Source organism: Trichechus manatus, unplaced genomic scaffold, assembly GCF_000243295.1.
Source record: "Trichechus manatus latirostris isolate Lorelei unplaced genomic scaffold, TriManLat1.0 scaffold00132, whole genome shotgun sequence".
NCBI classification, from domain to species: domain Eukaryota; kingdom Metazoa; phylum Chordata; class Mammalia; order Sirenia; family Trichechidae; genus Trichechus; species Trichechus manatus.
This window is the reverse complement of record NW_004444068.1, coordinates 2,167,796-2,186,135: the sequence shown is the minus strand read 5'-3', so window position 1 is coordinate 2,186,135 and position 18,340 is coordinate 2,167,796. Positions and strand designations below refer to the sequence as shown.

At 36.7% G+C, this 18,340-nt stretch overlaps 1 protein-coding gene across 2 annotated transcripts in view; it reads right to left on the bottom strand.

Moving 5' to 3' along the window:
- The window catches only part of TFDP2 (transcription factor Dp-2), a 230,826-nt gene that overhangs the window by 183,665 nt on the left and 28,821 nt on the right, over window positions 1-18,340 (bottom strand). For both annotated transcript variants that reach the window (XM_023739335.1, XM_023739334.1), the window contains exon 2: window positions 2,050-2,149. In XM_023739335.1, the coding sequence (XP_023595103.1) occupies window positions 2,050-2,064 (15 nt within the window). In that variant the 5' untranslated portion in view covers window positions 2,065-2,149. The remainder of the gene's footprint in view (window positions 1-2,049; window positions 2,150-18,340) is intronic.

Here is an 18,340-nt window from a genome sequence, read left to right as displayed (position 1 = left end):
TGTGTTACGCCAATTGAGCTAGCTGTTCCCTGAGACCATGGTCCCCACAGCCCTCTGCCCAGCAATTCAGTCCCTCAGGGAGTTTGGATGTATCTGTGGAGCTTCCCTGACCTTTTCCTTGTACAAGTTGTGCTGGCTTCCCCAGTATTGTGTACTGTCTTATAGGGAAACAACTTTTAATATAGCAAACTGTACATATGGCCAGGAAGATTATATTTCATTCAAGGTATATTTTGAGCCAAATATACTTGCTAGTTGAATGCAACTGTCTTGTTGTTCAGGGTAACTTTTATATTCTCATTTTTCTAAAGGAGCGAATATCATAGAAGAAAATTTCCAATATATAGACTAAAATTTTGCGTCTTCTTTTTCCCAAAGTTAGACGACCACAAGCAGCTCTTTAAGAAATCTATATAGGAGCCTTAGATTAAAGCAGACTACTTCTAATAATTTATCCTAAAATTAAATTAATTATCATAATGAAGCAAAATCCTTATTTGCTTATAGCTACTGACACATGTTAAAAGCAAGGCTGATTTATAACCAAAAATAAGAAAATAGAGATAATATAATAAGGGTTTTTTATGATATTCTTTAGATGTATAGGCCCCTGGACGGCACAAACAGTTTGCTCTCAACTACTAATCGGCAGGCTGGCAGTTCAAATCCACCCAGCGGAGCCAGAGAAGAAAAGCCTGGTGATCTACTGCTCTAAGATTACAGCCTTGAGTGCAGTTCTACTCTGAAACATGTGGGGTCATCATGAGTCAGAAATGACTCAGCGGCAAAGGGTTTTTTGGTTTCAATGCATTATGGGCAGCATTTGTAACTATTTACCTGACTCACAAGGAGCCCTTTATCACCTCCCCTTACCCACTGTGGTGAGCCCCAGCAGCCATTTTACAAAATACGTTTCTTGCCACTTCTGGTCAGATCTGACCAAACCACTACTGAATATCAGACTCAAGCTGTGCCACGGGTTCTTCCCAAGGAGTCTGAAATTGGAGCTGATATAGACAGTCAGGATCTGCCAGGCTGCCACCCTCCCTTCCTTTACACCTCTCTCTGATCCCATAACATGCAAACCAAGATTCTGAGAGGGTCGTGTTCTGCCATGCAGGCTGGGTAATGGAGGAAGATGATTTGCAAAAAGAGAGAGAGTAATAAAGCGAATGCATAGAGACAAGCAGAGATGAGAGATGGAAACCAAATATGCTTCAATTCCTGGTGGTTTTCCCATTCCTGAGCCTAGATCTTGCTGAAGCCCCACTAAACTCCTACTCTTGAATTCCCTGAGACATCCCTGTATCTTTGTAATAAATTCCCTTTTTGTTTAAGGTAGTCTGAGCTGGTTTCTGCTACCTGCAGTCAAAGATGCCAACATAACAATTTGGGAACACTAAAGCAATTTATCATCAACCCCCACTCTACAGTTGTACTGTTGACTTTCTGGTATAATCCTTCACTATAACTGGAAAAAAATGTTGATATAAGGTGACAATAAAAATATAACTTGAAGGGGACTCCATTCAGAAATGATATCCTCAAGCAGAGGAGCAAAAAAATTGAATAACATCTTTAAAACATTTAAAGTCTTATGTTGAACCATCTCATGGAGGATAGCAAACATATTCTGAACAATATTTGGGTATACACATTGCTCTGAGTAAACTCAAAAGGCAAAATTAAGCCAATGAAACCAGGGATTTGCTTTATAAGGCCAAGTAACTCTCCAGCAAGTACCACCAAAAATTTATTACAGAACCCCAAATAGGAGAAGGGTGGGACACTTTCTAGAGAGAGCAGTTTTGCAGCTGTTGAAAAGGAAAAACTTGGCAGCAATTTATAAGAATGCTACCAGGTCCACTGGAATACTGTCTTCAATAGTATTTTTCTAAGTTTACTGTCTCATATTCTGTACAAACAAAAACAACTATAAATCCACACAGGTAAACAGAATTTGATTAATCAGAATGGTGAGAAAACATGCATACAAAAAAGTACAGCTCACTTTAAAAACACTTACTTTTAAAATTTACAAATACTTACGTGTTTTGCCGTCATGTCAAATGGTATTCTATTTAAGATTCTGTAAAGCCATTAAAAAAAAAGAAGAACTTCCTCTTCAAAAATCCTTTAAAAGAACATTCTGTTGAAGGAAAAGAAAGGGAATAGTAATGTAATAACGATAATAGGCAGCACTGACATCAGTTTACTATGTGACATACACTGTTCTTTAAGTGGATTATCTAAATTAATTCTCACAACACTATGAGATATGTATCATTTTTATTCTCATTTTCCAGATAAAAAGTAGAGCTTAGAGAGGTTAAGCAATTTGACCAAGTCAACTCAGCTAATGAGTGATAGGCCTCAGTTTTGAAATATTATTTTATGTTGCCTTAGATAATCTACTAAAAGAAACACCAGGCCTTCTTGGAGAAATGGCCAATTCCAGGGCTGGGGCAAGAAATGTACAAGATGAGCCTGGAACATCTTGTACCTAAAATAAGGAAGTGCTCAAATAATGACGATGAAGACATGTCACACAGGAGCCAGATTAAAGGGGCGAATACTGGCCAATTTGGGACATCTGAGCACCAAAGTACATAATGATAGTAACAGATTATAAACCCATTAAATAAAATAAACCAGGAGTCCGTACTGACATAAATAAATGGGGGAGAAGGGAAAGCTTTTCTTTGCAGTAGAATGCCAACTAATACATACGAAGTAATGATGCAGTTAGAAAACCACCATTTTGTAACCATCATAATAATAATTGATGGGCAAGAATCATTAGTGGATGCTAAAACTAGTGGGTAAAAGTTTGGTGAGTAATAGGATATGTACATAGTTTCAGAGTATTTCCCCACAAATTACTAATTCAAATTGTACAACGAAGAAACCTGGGATGAATCACTTTAGCCAACTGATCCAAGTTATGAAATGATCACCAGTAATGGAACAAACCAACATCACGCATTTCCTCAAGTGCACTGAGTATAATACAATATCATTTCTGAGGTATTTCTGTCCAAAAGGTATAACCTAAATCTAATCATGATGAAACATCACAGAGAAACTCAGATTGAGGGACATTTTACAAAATAATGACCTGAACTCTTCAAAAATGTTATTGTCATGAAAGACAAAGAGAAGCTGAGAAACAGGCCAGATTAAAAAGACTAAAGGCACGTGAAAACTAGATTCAGTGCATGATCCCAGACTGAACACTAGACCAGAAAAAAATAATTGTTATGAAGACACCAAATAACTCGGCATATTCAAACCAGAAATTTAAGGCTAAATATAAGTACCATACTTTGAAGTAATATTTTAACCACGCGTGAGCTAAAAGATCTATATAGAACTCTATAACTATCATAAAGGAGCCCTGGTGGTGCAGTGGTTAAGCACTCAGCTGCTAACCAAAAGTTTGGTGGTTCAAACCCACAAGCTGCTCTGTGGAAGAAAGACGTGGCAGTCTGCTTCTGTAAAGATTTATAGCCTTGGAAACCCTACAGAGCAGTTCTACCCAGTCCTATAGTCATTACGAGTTGGAATCGACTCAGTGGCAACAGGTTTAGTTTCGTTTGGAACCATCATAATAATAACTGGTTAGAAATATGAAACATATCTTTAAGCAGATTGTCATGGATTTAATAGTGTCCCCCAAAAATATGTGTCACCTTGGCTAGGCCATGATTTCCAGTATTATGTGGTTGGCCTCCATTTTGTGATCTGATGTCATTTTCCTGTGTTGTAAATCTTAATCTCTGCCTGTGGTTAATGAGGCATGATTAAGTTATGTTAAAGAGGATTAAGGTAGGGTGCAACACCCTCACTCAGGTCACAGCCCTGATCCAATGTAAGGGAAGTTTCCTGGGATGTGGCCTGTATCACCTTTATTTTACAAAAGATAAAGGGAGAGAGAAGCAAGCAGAGAAATAGGGACCTCCTATCACCAAGAAAGAAGAGCCGGGAGTGGAGCGCATTCTTTGGGTTCAGGGTCCCCTGTGCTGAGAAACTCCTAGACCCAGGGGAAGATTGAGGACAAGGACCTTCCTCCAGAACTTACAGAGAGAAAGGCTTCCCCTGGAGCTGGTGCCCTGAATTCAGACTTTTAGCTTCCTAACCTGTGAGAGAATAAACTTCTATTTGTTAAAGCCATCCACTTGTGGTATTTCTGTTATAGCAGCACCAGATAATTAAGACATAGCTATTTACAAAATTTGTCCATATATGATACCACAAAGGAATTACCAACAAATTTCAGGGTCAATATTATACAGATTATGGTCTCTGACCAAAATGCAATTAAACTAGGAGTTATATCTCTATCTCTGTCTCTCCTCGCCCCATATATATATAAAGGTAAATTCATACGTTTAGAAAATAAAACTATATTATTGCTTATACAACCCATGAATTAAAGTAAGAAATTTCAAATGTTTAAAAGTGAATGACCATGAAAGTACTTTATCTCAAAACTTGTAAAGTGCAGCTGAAAGAGTCCTTAAGGTTAATGACATTTACTTGGATTCAATAAAAAGAAAATGAAATACTGAAAATAATCAGTTAAACAATCAACTTAAGAAGCTTAAAAAAAAGAACAGTGTGAAGGCAAAAAGAAATAAAGATAAGAGTATAAATATGAATTAATGAAATAGAAGAAAAAATTCAATAAAATAGCAACCTAAGTGTCCTGCATGAAGTAGGCACCCATTAAATACATACAGCAGTGTAGTACAGTAGAAAAAGCAGGAATTTTTAACCTTAGGCTCAGTCCCAGCTCTGACACTTATTAGCTGTGTGACCTCAAACAAATGACCTAACTTCTTTGAGCTTCACAGTCCTCACCTTAAAAAACAGTTACACTGAGTTTTTCAGAGTTACCTTAGGAGTAAGTGTGATATAATTTGTTAAAGTGAAAATCATCAGATCCACGAAGCCAATCTGCCAACTACCTTCCGGTTTACATATAAATACTCCGAATGCTCCTAACCACAAAAAAGTCAATCTTAAATACTTTCAAAATTTCCTTATGACATATTAAAATACAGTTATAAAGGTAACAACAAAAAGACAAACTATCCAATCAAAAAATGGGCAAAGAACTTGAACAGACGTTTCACCAAAGAGGATATTCAAATGGCCAGCAAGCTCATGAAAAGATGCTTAACATCATTAACCTTTAGGGAGATGTAACTCAAAACCACAATGAGATACCACTTCACCACTACTAGAATGGTTACGATTAAAAAAAAAAAAAAAAAAGGAAAGAAAAACAAAATAAGCGTTGGCAAAAATGTGGAAAAATAGGGACCCTCATCCACTGATGGTAGGAATGCAAAATGGTACAGCATTGTGGAAACCAGTTTGGCAGTCCCTTAGAAAGTTAAATACAGAGCTACCCTATGACGCTGCTATTCAACTCCTAGCTATATACCCAAAAGAACTGAAAACAGGAACGCAAACAGAAACCTATACACCAAGGTACACTGCAGCACTATTCATAATAGCCAAAAGGTAGAAATAACCTAGATGTCCATCAACAAATGAACTGGATAAACAAAATGTAGTATATACATACAGTAGAATATTACTCAGTTACAAAGAGAAATGAAGTCCTGATACATGCCACAGCATGGATGAACCTTGAAAACATGCCGAGTGAAATAAGTCAAACACAAAAGGACAAAATTGTAAGATTCCACTTATATGAAATATCTAGAATAGCAAATGCATAGAGACTAAAGGTTATTAATGGTTACCAGAGCTAGAGGCAGGGGAGAATGGGAGTTACTGCTTATGGGGTACTGAGTTTCTGTTTGGGATGATGAAAAGCTTTGGAAATAGTAGTGATGGTTGCACAACATGATGAATGTAATTAATCATATAATGTCACTGAAATGTACACTTAAAATGGTCAAAATGGCTAATTTTTTGTTATACAATAAGCCTTCTGTATAATACCGCAGATTCAACCAACCATGGATTGAAAATATTCAAAGAGAAAGCTGGAAGAAGCAAAATATGAATTTGCCACATGCTAAGCACTGCACTGAATCCACATGAATGAAATGATGTGTAGGCATACCCTGCTGTAGCCTCCCACCATTTCACAGATCCTCAGTCTCTCTCTAGCACTCACTGTTTGAGCATTGTCTGCCTCACATCTTGTCATTATTCCCTAAACAACACAGTACTATGTAACAACTATTTAAATTGCATTTACATTGTGTTAGGTATTATAAATAATCTAGAGATGATTTAAAGTATATGGGAGGATGTGCATAGGTTATATGCAAATACTATGCCATTTTATATAAGGGACTTGAGCATCTGTGATTTTAGTACCTGCAGGGGTTCCTGGAACCAATCCCCCACAGACACTGAGGGACAACTGTATTATACTTTACCCACCACACACACACACACACACACACATATATATATAGTTATATAATATTTTATTTTTTAAAAAAATTTTTTAAAGTCTTCTAAGATTAACAAGAGTAGGCAATAACTCATTTGTTCATTTATTTATTCATTCAGCAAATTAGTGAACATCTACTATTTGCAAGGCACTGATCCAGGTACTGGGGTCACCATGATAGATGAGACAGTAAGCAACAAACCTTCAAATGTAACTTTAATGGAATAAAATTACATTAAGATAAATGTTATAAAAAGAAATAGGGTTGTGATACAAAGACTTCATTTAATAAAAAATTGATTAAGAAGTACACGCACTCCTCAGTTATCAAAATGGTTAGGTTCCAAAGACCAGGTCATTATGCAAAAACCAGTGTTATGCAAAAATGGAGGATGGCCACATCAGATCAAAAAACGGAGGATGATTACATCATTACATAAATGCCAAAACAATGAGAATCATGGCCCAGTCAAGTTGACACACAATCTTAACCATCACAGCTAGTGTTATTCTTGCCTTGCACCTTGGCGTTCATTACTGCCAGACATACATCGATAATGTGCACAATAGTCCGATAGAGTTTTTACTACTGTCGTAAATGCAAAATGTCTGATAACAAGTTGCTCTCATAGCAACCCTATAGGGTTTCCAAGAAGCGGCTGGTGGATTTGAACTGCTGACCTTTTGTTTAGCAGCTGTAGCTCACTATAGTTCTTAACCACTGTGCCATAGGGTCACTATGAGTCAGAATTGACTCGACAGGAACAAGTTTGGCTTTTGGTTTAAGTGTATGCTGTACTGGCCTTGAGCACCAGCTTATAACCTTTTCATTTAAAAATATACATCTAAGCATTTTTAAAACTTTCATCTTTCTTTTACATTGTCTTTGACCTAAAAATTACTTGCAATATATGACTTAAACCTTCAAAAGTGTCTAGAAAGCAAATAAATGTGGCACCAAATGTTTCAAGAAGCTGCCGGCTTTGGCAGTACCAGTAATTCTCAAAGATGAATCAATCATGTGCGCTGATGCATTATGTTTCATCCACACTCAACAACTGCACACTTTGTCTGTCACCAATCTCTCCTGTTGGTTAAAAAAAATAAGTTGGATTTCTTCTTCCAGCTTCATGAACACATTGCGTCACGCTCAAAAAGTCAATCTTTGTAACCTCACCATCTGCCATGATCTCTTGTCAGTTTCAGACAATGCAACTCCTACAGATGGTCTCTAAATGCCAGCCTTTTCCACTCTAATGACAATTTAGCAGGTCTGGCCACAAAGCCTTTTAAAACAGCGCATCAATCAAAACAAAGGAAAGAAAGCAAAAATAATTATGGATAAATTTGTAGAATTAAACAGTAACATCACTTGAATCATGGTTTATAGACTTTCTAATGCTGCTGAAAAACATGCCAAGATAAATTCCAGCAAAAGGGGCATATTTAAGTGACAGACATTGCTAATTTTAAATACATGCTCAGGATTCAAAGTTTCAAAAATACACAAACCAATAAAACATTAAATAAACAGCAGCCATAATCCTCCCTCTCAGAGGCAACTACAGTAACTTTCTGGCATAACTTCCTCCAGTATTCCTCTATGCATGCTAACTTCTGATGTATAGTATGAATTACAAGATATTCTCATCAAAAGTGATAGTATGTAACTTGTTTAGGTGGTTGCCATTTCTAGGCACACTTCCAAGTGCTTCACATGCATGATCTCATTTATTTCTCAGCACAACTCTAATAGGTTAAGTGTTATCACTGCTCTGTTTACAGATGTCAAAACTGAGCTTTAGAGAGGTGAAGTCCTTTGCCCAACTAATCCACTGTGTTAACAGCAATGCTAGAATATGATTCCAGAATCTCAGACCAGCAGCTACATTCTTAACTACTATGCTACCTTACAAAACATATCTGAATTAAGATACAATAAAGGTATCCTCAATAAATTATAACAGAAAGGTATGTAACTACTATTACAATAAATCCATATAAAAGAATCCTTCAAAATTTCATATAGGACAAAGAATAACTCATCAGGCTGTGTCAGATAAATGTTCTTTTTCTCCCCCTCAATATTTAATTAAAATTTCTTTATTTTTTGAGTTAGTAATAAATGTCCTCATTCCATTTTTTACAGCAACATAGTATTCCTTTACAGAATTATATCATGATTTAGTTCACTAGTCCCCTACGGAAGGACAGGTAGATTTCATAAGTTTCTAAACTGCTGACTCAAATCCTTCACATAATCTAGTGTGATGTGGCCTCTGCCTACCTCTCCAACTCAGTGTTGAGCCACTTAGCCATACCTCTCTCTGCTCCAGGGCCATCCATCAGTTCCTCTTGCCTCAGGACCTCTATACATGCTGCTCCCTCTGCCTGAAACTTTCACCTGGTTAACTCCTCCTGTTTCAGATTTCTCCTAAAATGTCACTCACTCAAGGAAAACCATCCCTCTCCCACTGCCCAGACTAGGTCAGGGGTCTCTAGTTAATGCTCTCCTACTTTTTCCTTTCACGGTACATATTGGTTTGCCATTCTATATTTATTTGTTTTTGTATGAGATCGTGGTCTGTTTTCCCCAACTAAAGTGTACGTTCTATCAGGACACAGACCCTGTTTATTTTATTCACTATTATATAGCCTGTCTTGGAAAAAATACAGCCAGAGGGCTCCTTGGAAGTGAAGATGGTGACACTTCATCTTGTGTACTTTGGACATGTTGTCAGAAGGGACCAGTCCCTGGAGAAGGACATCATGCTTGGTAAAGGAGAGGGTCAGCAAAAAAGAGGAAGACCCTCAATGAGATGGATTGACACAGTGGCTGCAACAATGGGCTGAAACATAACAACAATAGTAAGGATGGCGCAGGACCGGGCACTGTTTTGTTCTATTGTACACAGGGTCACTATGAGTTGGAACCGACTCGACGGCACCTAACAACAATTATATATCTAGTGGTTGGCAGATAGATGGCAATTAAGAAATGTTCATTAAAGAAATTATTTACTTAATATTTGATTTATTTTTATCCTTTAATACCCTATGTTAATCCTATTTAATATGACTTGGCAGCAGGAAATAAGAGAAACATAAACATTTAACACAGTCACACACCTGAAATGTCAGGAAGCCAGATAGCAGAATTAGGTGTATTACTTTTCTGTTATGAAAAAAAGTTTTTAAGTCAGCAGTCAGCATTATATTGTGTTTATTAATTAGAAAGAGAAGTTATTATAGGAAAAAAGTTATATAATACAGTACATTTAATTCCACTAACTTTTTAACTTGAAAGTAACAATAGGCAACAGTAAGTTTTAAAAAATACTTTTATTTACTAAAAGCTGCTCTCCCATAGAATCGCTGGCATTTCACACTTAAAAAAAAAGAGACTAAATTGTTTTTATGTACCTTGCTCACTTTTTAAAACTGAAAAAATACATTACAGACGTATATAAGCTTTTACCTAGGACTCTCTGCAATAATACCAATTGTCGCTGAGTTGATTCTGACTCGTGGTGACCCCATGTGTGTCAGAGTAGAACTGTGCTCCACAGGGTTTTCAGTGGCTGATTTTTTGGAAGTATATCACCAAGCTTTTCTTCTAAGGTACCTCTGGGTGGATTCAAACCTCCAACCTTCCAGTTATCAGCCAAGCGCTAACAGTTTGTGCCACCCAGTGACTGCAATAATAAAAAATGGTTAATACCACAAACAATAACTTCTACAGGATCTTGTACATCTGTGCGGTGAAATAATGAATACACCTACTCCTCCTCCCTTATCAACGATCTCATTATCTGACATTTCACATTTACGACAATAGTAAAAAAATCTACTATCCAACCACTTTGCACATTAACGACATACACCTGGCAGTAACAAACGCCGAGCTGCGAGGTGAGAGTAACACTGACTGTGATGGTTAAGGTTATGTGTCAGCTTGGCTGGGCCATGATTCTCAGCGGTTTGGCAGTTATGTAATGATGTAATCTGGCAGTTAGGCAGTGATGCAGTCATCTTCCATTTTGTGATTTGATATGGTCATCCTCCATTTTTGCATAATGCCGATTTTCGCATATGCCGATTTTTGCGTAACGACCTGGGGTTTCGAACCTAACCATGTTGATAAGTGAAGAGTAGGTGTAACGTCTGAGCAGTACTTGTTCACTTACTTATTCAATAAATACCTATTGATTGCCTGCTGCATGTCAAACACCATGCTGGGCATTAAACATACTACTGGAAGCACAGACACAGACTCTGCTTTCATGGAGCCTATATTTTAATTATGAAGGCATTAAACAGTGGTCTCTACAATTAACTACTGAATGACAATTACTACAAGTGCTATGACGGAGATATAAAAGATGCAAAGGAAGCATGTAAAATAAGGGATCTGGACTCTGTTGCTTTTAGAGAAGACTTCAGAAGAAGTGAAGTTCCAACTCAGCTCACCAAAAACAAAACAAAACAAAAACTGAGTTAACCACTGGCCAGGAGAGGGGGATACATTCCAGCCAGAGGGAAAGGGTAGGGGAAATCTCAGTGGAAGAAAAGCATATGGGAAGTTCCAGGAACTGAAGGAAGGTCTGTGTGCCTGAAACAAAGGGCAAGAGGAAGGACTGCTGAGAGGTGACGCTAGAGATTAGATCATGCAGGACATTATATTTTCTTTTAATCAGATTAGTGGGAAGCCTGTGAAAGATTTTAAGCAGGGTGCTGCAACATCTGAACCAAAGAGATACTAAATTAGGTTCACCAAAGATTAAGGAAAAATTATTTGCAATCTAAATCTTTAAAAACCAGCATTATCAGCTACATTCTATAACTCGTTAGTAACTGAAATTTCTTGCCTATACCAGGTAAGTTTATATTCACCAATCTATTTATCGAGCAATCAAACAAACTTACACCATTGGAACAAAACTCTAAGCTCAGAAATAAACAAAACATATCTCCAGCTCTCAGATTAGCTTTCACACAACCCATGCACTAGTCAGGAACTCAAGCTCTCAGGCCTTCCTTCATCTTACTCATTTTATTTAACATAAAATCCTTAGTAAATTCGGTTGTTTGGATTTTCAGGTTTGAAGCCAAGAGAAAGGATATGATATAGGCAACAAACTTACAAGGAGTACATTGACAAAGTAACTGATAATTGGCAGCTTAATACTGAGGGAAGATTAAACCAAAAACCCATTGCCATTAAGTCGATTCCGACTCACAGTGACCCTACAGGACAGAGGAGAACTGCCCCATAGGGTTTCCAAGGCTGTAATCTTTATGGAAGCTGACTGCCTCATCTTTCTCCTGTGGAGTAGCTGGTAGGTTTGAACTGCTGACCTTTTGGTTAGCAGCTGACCATTTTAACTACTTCACCACCAGGGTTCTGAGGGAAGATGAAACTCAGATTTATATATTCACCAAGTAAATTCAATAGAACTCCTCTCCCACTCCCTGGCAAAACTAGATTAACAATATGTTCCTATACGTCCTTTTACAATACAACCTAAGCACTACTTTCAAACAGATTGTCTGATACTTTAATAGGCCATCAACATTTATTGTTTTTTCTTAATTGCTGAAGACAAAAATCTAAGAAGAAAACTTATTTCTGCCACTGGCCCAAACAAGCAACATTAAATCACCAAATTTAGAACAAAATCACATTTCAAGATCCTGCCAAGAGTCTAAAAGAAAGATTCTTTTATCAAGCAGTACAAGCCAAATTTTAAACCATTAATTCATTAATGCACAATGATGACCTGGATTAGATCACCTATTGCACACGTACTACTTAGCAAAGCCTCATTTCCAGATCCACATAGCTTTAGATTACTAACACAAACGTGAAGACTTATCCTTACTTGATCTATCACAACAGGCTACTGGAGTTTTTAAATCGCAACTGGAGTTTTTAAAATAACATTTTGGTATTAATATAAATGTACAGACAAAGTACTGTACAAAGAACTACACAAGCATGAAACATTCAATTTACCCACCAAAAGAGCCCAAGAAGAAGACAAATATAGGAGCAATGAAAAGAAGCAATCTGTGAAGCAAGTAGCACAATTTTTAATGCCTCATTTGAAACACCACTGTACTTAAATATGTAATCTATTTTCACATGAAACAATTTTATAATCAGCATCATCATATCAGTTATTTGCCAAATAATTCCTCAAAATAATCCTACAGAATAGCTACTGTCTCCATTTTGCAAGTGGGAAAACTGAGTCAGAGAGTTTAAGTAACTTGTCCAAGATCACACAGAACTAAAAATTATAGTAAGTTTAGTTAAGTGAGATGCTACCACATATATGTACCATAATATCATACAAAGATAAGTTCCAAGCAATTTTTATTTTAAAGTAATTAAAAATTTTTAAAGCATATTAAAGGAAGTTTGCGTTATTAGTGACTATTTAAGAATAAAGTTAACTACTATATAATTTTAAATTATCTAAAAGAGACTTCTGGAAAAATGGCAGAGGATAAGAACATCTGTCTCACTTGCATGAGTTCCTCACCCACTTACATTTTTTTCCATCTACAGCACAAAGGTTAAGCATTCAACTACTACCTGAAAGGTCAGCAGTTCAAACCCACCCAGAGGTACCTTGGAAGACAGGCCTGGTGATCTGCTTCTCAAAAATTACAGCCTTAAAAACCCTATGGAGCAGTTCTGCTCTGCACACCTGGGGTTGCCATGAGTCAAAATGGACTGGACAGCAACTGTCAACAACCACCACTACCATATATTGAAATTCCAAAAAGGTCATAACCCTCTATCAGACTCCACGGAATATGATGCAGATAGTGAAATCTGAACTAAACACCAAAGGTTAACTACAAAAATTGTCCTCTATGTTCTCAAATTTCAAGCAGGGTACAAATTTCTTGCTTTTTTTAAAGTGTGGTAAAAATACAGATAGCATGGCATTTGCCAATTCAACATTTTTCATGTATACAATTCTAGAAGAAAAGAAAAATTACCCCAAATCCTACTGTGATAGTTAAGGTTGTGGGTCAGCTTGGCTGGGCCATGATTCTCAGCGGTTTGGTGGTTATGTAATGATGTAATAATCCTTCACTTTGTGATGTGATGTGGTCATCCCCTATTTTGTGATCTGAGTGAGCAGCCAATCAGTTAAAAATGGAGTTTCCTTCAGGGTGTGGCCTGCATCCAATATATATCGATGTTCTGGCAAAGCTCGCGTGCTCTGGATCCTGCATTTAACTCGTCATCCTCTGACCTCCAGTTCTTGGGATGTGAGCCAGCCTGTTGCCTGACCTGCAGATCCTGGGATTTGCCAGCTCTCACAACCCCATGAGCCTGTAGCCTTCCACCTGACCTGTCAATTTTGGGTTCGTCAGCCCCTGCAACCACGTGAGTCAGGCAAAGTCTCCAACCTGATGCCTGACCCACAAATTTGGGACTTGCCAGCCTCCACAACAGCGTGAGCCATTTCCTTGAGGTGAATCTCTCTATATACATATTTATGTACACTTACTCCTCGCTTATCTACTAGCTCATTATCCAACATTTCACATTTATGACAACAGTAAAAAATCTGGGGCCTCAGTTGATATTACATGGAGCTCTAGAGCTGAGACGCCCTTCAGAGTTGTCCCAAATGAAGACAAGGAGGTTGGGTCTTTATATCCCTACAGCACTCAGTCACTGGCCACAGGATGCCTCTGGGAGGGAGCATAACTTTGAGTAAGACAGTGCCTTGGACCAATGGCAACTTCTAGTAAGGAATGCAGCTGTGAGCCATCAGTCTGAGCAGGTGGAGAATAGATGCTCAGCTATGAAGAAGATATCTGGACTGAGCACCAGAGTATCTACTAAATTACAGATCAATGAAGATGTATTAATTACACTAACATGTAACAGCACAGGTAATCCTCACAAATGTAACAGTAAGTAAAAAAAAAAAAATACATACCACATGATTATATTTATATGAAGTTACAAGGCATGCAAAATAATGTTATCTTTGTTGCTTACAGACACACAAGAGTAAAAATGGAAACTAGAGACCCCAAATTTCCTTTCTGCAGGGTAGGGGGGAGCCCTGGTGGTACAGTGGTTAAGAGACATGGCTGCTAACCGAAAGGTCAGCAGTTCGAATCTACCACCTGCTCCTTGGAAACCAATGGGACAGTTCTATTCCCTACTATAGGGTCGCTATGAGTTGGCATTGATTCCATGGCAACAGAGTTTTTTTATGGGGGGGGAGGAGGAGGAAGGATAGCATTTTGGTTGGGGAACAGAGGAGGCTTCAGCTACATGTTTTATTGCATAAGCTAGGTTATAGGTTACATGGGGTTAAACTGTATTATTTTATACACTTATGTGTATATCTTATAACATTTGTCCGCATAACAAACATTTAAGTTAAAAAGAAAAGAAAAACAGTAGCAAATCCAAGACCTGTATCTTTGAAAACAATAAAACCATTAGCAAATTTCATCAAGGATGAAAAAAGGAGAAAGCGTAAATACATACCTTATGAAAATATAACAGAAAAAAAAAAACACAGAGGAAATATAAAAAATCATAAAGACCTACTTTGTTCAACCTGGGGCAAATAAATTTGAGAACCTGGATAAGAAGGATGATTTTTCCATGAAAACACAAGTTACCAAAACTGCTCGAGAGCCAGAATATCTAAGCCAACCAGTTACCAAAGAAAAAAAAAACAAAGCTGTCAAAGGCTTACCCATTTAAACAGCAACTAGGGCCATGCTCTTTTACAGAGAAATTCTACCAAACAATCAAGAAACAGATAATTCCAGTGCTATTAAAACTCTTCTAAAAACCAAAAAACCCATTGCCGACGAGTCAATTCTGACTCATAGCGACCCTTATAGGACAGAGTAGAATTGCCCCATAAGGTTTTCAAGGAGCGGCTGGTGAATTTGAACTGTTGAGCTTCTGGTTAGCAGCCTGAGCTCGTAACCACTTCACCACCAGGGCTCCAAAAAGAAGAAGAAAAATTACTAATGCCTTTTTTATCAAATGCTAAAATATGCTAAAGAAGGATTTGACAAAATTTAACATGCATTCATGATAAAATATACTCCTGTTAACTTCTTTTTGCAAATAATAAAAAAGAAAATGATGAATAGTTAATGAGGTTATATTTTATCAAGAATGCATACAAATTTTTTCAAATGTTCTTGCATATAAAATTTTATCAAATGTTCTTTCAGCCTCTATGGATATATTTTCATTAAGCATCACTAAAGAAACAATTCCATTAAACAAAGAAATAAGGCCACGATATCCACTATTATCATTGACCACTATTATTAAACCTTGTTCTGCAGGTACCAACAAATGCAATTAGACAAAAGAAAAATAGAAGTGTATAAAGTGGAAACAAAGAGGTAAAATTATCATTATTTACAGATGATTACAACTGTTTACAGAGAAACCCCAAGAGAATCAACTGGAAAGCACTTTAACACAATGAGTGAATTGAGTAGGGTGGCTGTTTACAAAGTTAATACTCAGCAATTAGCAGCTTTCTTATACCTAAGAACCATACCTTCTAATAATAACTAGTTAGAAGAAATTATGACAGAAAATATCCCATTTATAGCAGCAATTTTTAAATATTAGGAAAAAAACTCAGCAAGAAATACATCCAAAAAACCAAACCCACTGTCGAGTCAATTCCGACTCATAGCAAGCCTATAGGACAGAGTAGAACTGCCCCATGGAGTTTTCAAGAAATGGCTGGTGGATTCGAACTGCCAACCCTTTGATTAGCAGCCAAGCTCTTAACCACTGCACCACCAGGATACAAAAAACAAATGAAAAAAACACCAGGTTCTTGAATGACAAAATGCAAAATCATAATACCAAACGACCCCAAACTAACCTATAAGTATAATGAATCACAAAACACCTACTCCTCACTTTTCAACAATCATTATGTGACATTTTGCATTTACAACAAAATAGTAAAAAGTCTATTTCAACTATTTTTGCATTAATGACATACGTCTGGCAGTAACGAACACTGAGGTGCGAGGCAAGAGTAATGCTGGCTGTGATGGTTAATGTTATGTGTCAACTTGACTGGGCCATGATTCTCAGTGGTTGGGCAGTTATGTAATGATGTAATTTGGTAATTACATAATGATATAATCATCCTCCATTTTGTGATCTAATGTGGTCATCCTCCATTTTCACATAACATAGATTTCCGCATAACGACTTGGTCTTTGGAAGCTAACCATGTCAACAAGTGAGGAGTGGGTGTAAAATTAACATTATATTTTCCTGTTAATTAGATCAACTGATTCAAAAGTTAATATGAAAAAATAAGCAAGAATAGTCATACAAATGTTGGAAACAGAGTAAGAGTAGAAGAAATTAGCGCCATCAAATAATTAAAGCAAGTTACAAAGTTACAATAATTAAAGTATTGTACATTAGTAAATGGAAAAGCATATAGACTGACAGACTGATGCAACAGAAAAACAAGTACATAAATAGAATGACCAGATGACCCATATAAAGAAATCTAGTATGTATCAAAGTTGGCACTTAAATCAGTAGGGTAAAAACGGATTAGGTGGATTATTCAATAAATAGGGTTGGGACAAGTGAGAATTGAGTAAGTATCTGGAAAAAAATTAGAGTCATAATTTATACCTCACTCAAAAGAAAGTCCAGATATATCAACGAATGAAATGGAATTTTTTAAGTACTAGAAGAAAACATGGAAGTTATTTTTTTTTAATCTCTGAGTATAGAACACCTTTCTAAATATGAACTCAAACCAAGAAGGTTTAAAAGACTGAAAGTGACTACAAAATACGTACACATATGGCTTTTTTTTTTTTTTTTTTTTTTTGCATTTTAAATAATGTCACAATGAAAGTCATAAGAAAAATTAACTGGGAAAAAGTATATTTGAAATTCATATTACAGAAAAAAATGTTAAATTCCAACCTTTCTAAGCTGTTAAAAATAAGTAGAAGATGAAGAGACTGAAGAAAACTGGGCAAAAGATATAAGAAAACACAAATGACTTTTAAACATATGAAAATTTGATCAAACTCACTCGTTAGAGAAAAGCAAAATAAAATCGCAAGATACAACAGGGTAAAAATATTGATACCAATGCACTGTATTGAAATGGATGAGGGAAAATAGACTTTCTATACTCTGCTGGAGGTCATGTAAATTGGAACAATCTTTACAGAGGGCAACTTTACCATATCTATCAACATTAAAAATGTATATATCTTTTCCATGAGTTTTTTCTCTACAGATTCATGTGAGACCAAATATATACAAGGATATTCACTATAGCATCATTTTTATAGCAAAAGGTTAGAAAAATCCAAATTGTTTACCAATAATAAAACCTATTGCTCTCGAGTTGATTCTGACTCATAGCGACCCTATAGGACTGAGTAGAACTGCCCCATAGGGTTTCCAGGAACGGCTGGTGGATTCAAAAGCTTAACCACTGGGCCACCAGGGCTCCACCGATAATAGTAGGCTGGTTAAACCAATCATGGCCTATAAATACAAACGAAGGTGTTCACTGTACACTGATACCGTATGACCTCCAATATAAACTGTTGAGTGAAAAAAGCAAATTATAAAGATGTATAGCATACTACCATTTATGTTAAAAATTATATAACCATAAATGTTAATAGGCGTGTAGACTATTTCTGAGACAAAGGAACTGGCTGGCTGGAAGGCAGAGTGGGAGGAAGGTTTACTTTTTTTTTTCTTCTTTATTAATTTTTATGAACCAGTAAAAAAACAAACAAAAACAGTTGCCATTGAGTTGATTTCAACTCATGGTGACCTCACGTGCATCAAAGCAGAACTGCGCTCCA